The sequence below is a fragment of the Sinocyclocheilus anshuiensis genome, unplaced genomic scaffold (assembly GCF_001515605.1).
Source record: "Sinocyclocheilus anshuiensis isolate Anshui unplaced genomic scaffold, SAMN03320099.WGS_v1.1 scaffold394, whole genome shotgun sequence".
NCBI lineage: Eukaryota > Metazoa > Chordata > Actinopteri > Cypriniformes > Cyprinidae > Sinocyclocheilus > Sinocyclocheilus anshuiensis.
The window spans coordinates 675,493-681,989 of NW_015542343.1; the positions used below are offsets into that span (position 1 = coordinate 675,493).

Below are 6,497 nucleotides of genomic sequence, written 5' to 3' on the forward strand. Positions count from 1 at the left end.
TGTAATTAATTTATAGCATTAACAAGATGACCCGTTGAATTCATTTTGGGAGCGATGACTGATTGAATGTATTTTTAGTCCAGTGCCTGCATATAAGATTAGTATTGCCCAAGTTCAGAGCCTGTCATATGTGGATCAACTTACTATGTTGTGTATTTTCAACAGTTTCAATATGAAAAATAACTTTTATATTGATTCAATGGATTTATTGCATTTTGAAAAAAAACAAAAAAAAACGTGTCATGGATTTATTGCATTTTGGGGGGGAAATAATACCATTTTATAATAAATCTTTGAAAATCAAAATCTGAATTTGAATTTTTAATGTTACTATAACCTAAAGATGCTATGTGAAAGTTTGAAACGGAAAATAGTGGTTTTCATCTTGCCACTTTCTTGGTAAAGAAAACACATTTTTACTCAAATTAATCAAAATGGATTTATAGCATTTTGGAACCAAACTCTTCAAATATTACTGTATATTTTATACATTTTTATTTCAGTTTTAGGTATTTTAGTACATCAAGTTAAACTAAATTTAAAGGAGAGATCATGAAATGAGATCTTAGAATGACATCCAGTTTAATGGCACAGACATGTGTTTATTTCCACCACATTACATGTTGCAGTAAGTATGCACAACACATTTGCAATGCATTAGCTTCGGCATCTGTGTTTCTGGCCTTTTGAATGCAGTATGTGTACTGTGCATGCAGTATTTGAGTATATACTGCATATGTGTGACCTAAATGTTTTGTTTTGTGTCTCAGCTCCGAATGCTCCCACTATCCGCGAGGAGCTTTGCACGGCGTCTCATGACACCATCAGCGTTCACTGGACATCAGAGGATGAGTTCAGCGTGGTTTCATATGAGCTGCAGTACACTATCTCCACCGGCCAAACGAACGTCGTCAGTAAGAGAACGTGCCAAACTCGCTCCAGATGACCGTCTGTACAACACAAACAGACCACATGCATGCGTACTGATGAAATATCTGTGTAATATTTTCATCTAATATTATTTATTTCATTTTATTTCAGCTTATTATATTTCTTTTGATTTAATTTTATTTCAGCTTATTATATTTATTTTTATTTTATTTCAGCTTTATTTCAATTAATTTTTAATAGTTTTTACATCTTTTTTCTTCATGTTTAGTGACTGACCTCGTAGTAACATCATTTAGGGTCTTATGGATAGATGAATAAATATATAGCTGTTATTTGTTTTTATTTCAGTTAGTTCTATAAATTTTAGAACTGAAATAACTGAAAACATATTTCAGGTTGGTTAGTTGCCATGGCAACATGATTTCAAAGTTTAGGTTTTTCATCAAATATTTGTATTTTATTTTTATTTCAGTTAATTAAATTGATTTTTAATAATATTAGTAGGTTTTTTCTTTATGTTTAGTGACTTTGACCTAAAATTATTTAGAATTTCCTGGATGAATGAATGCATATTTAACCTTTATTTATTTATTACATTTAGTACTTTAACTTAAAACATATTTCAGTTCATGTTTTTTTTAAGTTTAGGTTTTTCATCAAATACTTTTTTTTATTTTTATATTTTTTATTTTATTTTATTTCAGCCTTATATCAACTTTATTTAAATCAATTAATTCAATTATTTTTTTATAGTTTTAGTAGTTTATTTTTTATGTTTAATGACTTTGACCTCATAGTAAAATTATTGAGGATTTCCTGGATTTAACTTTTGTTCATTTTTTTTTTAATTTCTGATTTAGTTTGATTAACTTTAGTACTTCAATTTAAAGCATATTTCATTTTATGTTTTTCATTGAATATTATTATTATTTATTTTACTTTTATTATTTTTATTTTTAGCTTTATTTCAGTTTTATAATGTCGTCAGTAAACAAACTGAGCCGAAACTCGGTCCAGATGACCATCTGTCAAACACAGGCCGACGAATCAACCCTCGCTGTGATTTTATTAGGAATCCAGCACGTTATAAAGGATGGTCTTACGACACGAAAGCAAACACAATCCAGCCAGAAATTCCTGAAAATGTGCGTTTGAGTTCAGTTTTAGCGTAGATGTGTGGATTAGAGCAGATTATTCTGCAGGACTGAGTGGAGTCAATCAGGTCACAGTGTACTTAAAGCACAATGCAGCGCTGGTGTCAGGCAGATCTGAGGACGAACGCGGGCTAAAGCAGCAGAAAACACCGCTGTCAAGTCATGCATTTCAATGCAATTAAATTAGATCTTCAGATTGCAAGAATGAATGCCAAATCAACCACTTGCCGCATTATTTGCAATTTTATTTGCAACTTTAGTTGCATTATTTGCAGTGTGCAACTTGATTTTTTTGTTATATTTTCACAATTTTTCTGCAATTTTTCTAGCAACATTAGCTAATCCAAATATGCAATTAACACAATACTGAATATATTATATATAATATTTGCTAGTCATCATAATGCCTGATTTCACCGGCAGATTTAAATTAAATCTTTTAAATAATATTTTTTTATAAATGGGGGGAAAAAAACAAAACAAAAAAAACAATAGACAATAATGTAACAAATTGTCTAAAAAAAAATCGCCTGCGTCAAACACAATTCTGTATTTTCAGAAAGCAAGAAGTATTTCTATACTGGTGTCTGCAGCATATTCAGTCATTTTGATTTGCAAAAATCAGAAACAAGTTTCATATGGCTGCCCTCGACTAAGGATTTTTCTGGTCGACTAGTAGTCGTTCATTTGAAGCATTAGTCGACTAATCGCACGTTTATTAATAAACCATTTAAATCATTATAATGAGCCTTTAATTGCATACATAGCCTAATAAGCGCTCAAGCACACGCATAAACTTGCCACAGCACAGCGGCAGAAGTAATGAATGTGTCAGGGAAAAACAGTAAGGAGACTGCATTAACATTTTAATAATTTGATAAACTAGTGCTTTTTGTTTTCGGTTTAAGAGATGAAGTCGGCGACACTGACTCTGCAGCGCCTGTATGCATGTTTCATAAGGATACATAATCTGAGAATATTTGTTTTCCATTTGAATTGGTTAATTTGAAAGTAGACATTTCACTCTCTATATATATTTTTAATGTCTGTAAGGCAAAGATATACACAGTGTTTCGCGCTCGAGTTCACAGAGACCGAGACGGCAGAAAGCGCGTCCTGTTTGCTTTCATTATTTTACAAAAGCGCGTTTTGTTGTTATTGTGAGTGCACACAAATAAATGTAGAGTCTTTACAGATTCTAAAGATGTATTACTCTTATCTGTATGAGCAAAAATGAGGGAGTATTTTAAGAGCAAGTGAGCGCACCGGCGCCTCCATCTGTCCTGCAGTGAGCTACTGTTCAGCTTCACACTCCTCACAGACACTATAGCGCACATTTCTCTAGGTTAACATTAGATTTAGCGGCCATGTAAAGTTGCTAATACTTACATATTTCAGATAAGCCATATTTGAGGTCGATGGATGATAGGCGAGCATTTGGATGTCCTGCCCGATGTACTGTATTACTATAGACTAGCCATTAACGATCTGTCCGTCACGGACTGCGTTGCGTGACTTGGCCCGTGGATTTTTTTTTTTTCTGCGACTAATAATATTTTGGTCGACCAAGCCTCTTCTGGTCGACTAACGATTAATCGACTATTAGGGGGCAGCCCTAAAGTTTCATAAAGAAGCAAGTGGAGCTTGTTTCTTCTTCATTTTAGTATTTGAACACATTTCAGTTCATTATTTTTTAAGTTTAGGTTTTTCATCAAATATTTTTATTTTATATTTTATCTTATTTTATTTTATTTTTCAGCTTTATTTCAGTTAATTAATTCAATTCATTAGGATGGCTTCATTCATCCATCCAAACACTGTGGCCTGGATGGATAAATGAAGAATTAGCTTTTAGTTGTTTTAGTTTGATTAATTGTATTATTTTAAAACATATTTCAGCTCATGTTTTTTAAGTTTAAATTTTTCAGCAGTTTTAATCATTTTATTTATTTATTTATTTTTTTACTAAAATGTATTCTTTAATATTTATTTTCAAAAATGGCCCATGCCATCATTTGTAATAGTTGGATAAATACCCCTGTTGTACACACGGTCACGTTGAGCTTTTCTTGTATAGACAATACATTGGCCATCTCCAATAGAACTGTGCGGAATGTTTCAGAGATTGTCTTAAACGTGCGTGACGTTTCAGGTCTGTGTAACTCGATGGACAGCTGGATGATCGTGCCCAACATCAAGCAGAATCACTACACGGTTCACGGCCTGCAGAGCGGAACCAAGTACATCTTCATGGTGAAGGCCATGAATCAGGCTGGGAGCCGCAGCAGCCCGCCGGCCAAACTCAAGACCAACAGTGAGCCTTCTGTCATCAGATCCACTCAGTCACAACACACTGGAGTTATTTTAGAATTATTTAGACACTTATAGCATTTAGTATTATTCATTTTAATTAGCTTTTATTTTTATATTTTCAGTTTTAATTTTATATTAAGTAATATTTTAAGTCTTTTTTTATATTTAGCTTGAATTTTATTCAATTGGAGTTTTATTATTTTTTAGTACTTAAACATATTTCAGCTCAATTAGTTGCTATGGCAACATTTCTCATTTTAATTTTTTTAAGTTTAGGTTTTTCATCTAATATTTATTTTTCCATTTTATTTATTTTATTTTAGCTTCTCATACTACTTTTTATTTCATTTCTATTTAATTTGAGCTTAACTTCGATTAAGTAATTCAATTAACTTTTTATAGTTTTAGTAGTTTTTTTTCTTTATGTTTGGTGACTTTGACCGTTTTTATTTCCGTGTTAGTACTTGAACATTTCAGGTCAGTTTGTTGCCATGGCAACATTTCTAATTTTTATTTAAGATTTTTAAGTTTAGGTTTGCAAATTTAATTTAATTTGTTGATGTTTCAACTTTATTTAAATTTATTAATTCCATTAATTTTTAATAGTTTTCGTTTTTGTCTTTATTTAGTGTTTTTGACCTCATAGTAAAATGATTTAGGATTCCGTGGATGGATGAATGAATATTTAGCTTTTATTTATTTTTATTACTTTAACTTCAATTTTTACTTCAGTTGAGTTAGTTGCTGTGGCGACATTTCTGATTTTCATTTTATTTCTAATTCTGTTTTATTTTAATTTATTTCAGCTTTATTTCATTTTTTTGAAATAGTTCTAGTAGTTTTTCTTTGTTTAATTCACTCATAGTAACTGCTTTATTTATCTGTGAATCTCTGTGTGATTGTTTGTGAATGGCAGGTCAGCCGTTTAAGCTCGACCCAAAGGCGGCCCACAGGAAGCTGAAGGTGTCACATGACCATCTGACGGTGGAGCGGGACGAAGCCTCGTCGATGAAGAGCCACGCTCAGGACCGCTTCGGCAGCACGGGGAACTACGGCGTGACGGGGAACGTGTTCATCGACAGCGGCAGGCACTACTGGGAGGTTCTGATCGGAGGAAGCACATGGTAAACGCACACATCTGCACAAATTTGTAAAACTGAACCATTCCATAAAATACACTTGCGTAGTTTTCTTGTCTTGTGACCAAACATCATCGTCATATCACTACATTAATATGACAACATATTGGAATATAACCAGAGTTATTTTAGTATTAATAATATATTATTATATGATTTATTACTATTTTGAATTAGTTTTTAGGTTTGTAATTTCAGTTTTTTTTTTTTTTTTTTTCATTTTTATTGGTTTTTGCTTTTTTTGTATATTTATATTTAGGTTAAAAAGTATTTTACTTCAATTTTAGTTTTAGTAATTTTATTTATTAACATTTTAGTATTTATATTTTATTTTATTTCATCATAATTAATTTTTATTTCTTAAAAACCGCTTTGGTGAGCAGAAGAGACTCAAAATCATAAAAAAAACCTGAATTATTCCAAACAATTGACTGGTAGAATGTGTAAACAAACTTGTAAATGTAAATGCATTCTCTCTGATTCTTTCTAGGTTTGCTATCGGTATCGCCTACAAATCGGCTCCCAAGCACGGCTGGGTGGGTAAGGACTCGGCATCATGGGTACTGAGCCGCTGCAACACCTCGTGGGCCGTGCGTCACAACAGTAAGGAGTTTCCCATCGAGCCGTCTCCTCACATGCGGCGTCTGGGAGTCCTGCTCGACTACGACTCCGGCTCTCTGGCGTTTTACGACGCCGCGGGAACGCAGCACCTGTACACCTTCGACGTCGCCTTCTCTCAGCCCATCTGCCCCGTCTTCAGCGTGTGGAACAAGTGCTTGACCGTCCTCACGGGGCTCCCCATCCCGGACCACTTAGAGATCAGCGACCCACGTGACTGAATGCTCCTCCTGTACTCCCGCTGTTCAGAGGAAGAGTTCTGACAAAAACGAAAATTTGCTGAAAATCTACTCACTCTCAGGCCATCCAAGCTGTAGATGAGTTTGTTTCTTCATCAGGTTTGGAGAAATGTAGCATTGCATCAGTGTCTCAGCAATGGATG

General features: G+C 33.5%; 1 protein-coding gene across 4 annotated transcripts in view; it reads left to right on the forward strand.

The window, feature by feature from the left end:
• The window catches only part of mid1 (midline 1), a 68,855-nt gene extending 62,417 nt beyond the window's left edge, over positions 1–6,438 (forward strand). For all 4 annotated transcript variants that reach the window (XM_016489776.1, XM_016489778.1, XM_016489779.1 and 1 more), the window contains exons 7-10: positions 771–914; positions 4,198–4,359; positions 5,275–5,482; positions 5,988–6,438. In XM_016489776.1, the coding sequence (XP_016345262.1) occupies positions 771–914; positions 4,198–4,359; positions 5,275–5,482; positions 5,988–6,336 (863 nt within the window). In that variant the 3' untranslated portion in view covers positions 6,337–6,438. The remainder of the gene's footprint in view (positions 1–770; positions 915–4,197; positions 4,360–5,274; positions 5,483–5,987) is intronic.
• Positions 6,439–6,497: the final 59 nt, after the last annotated feature.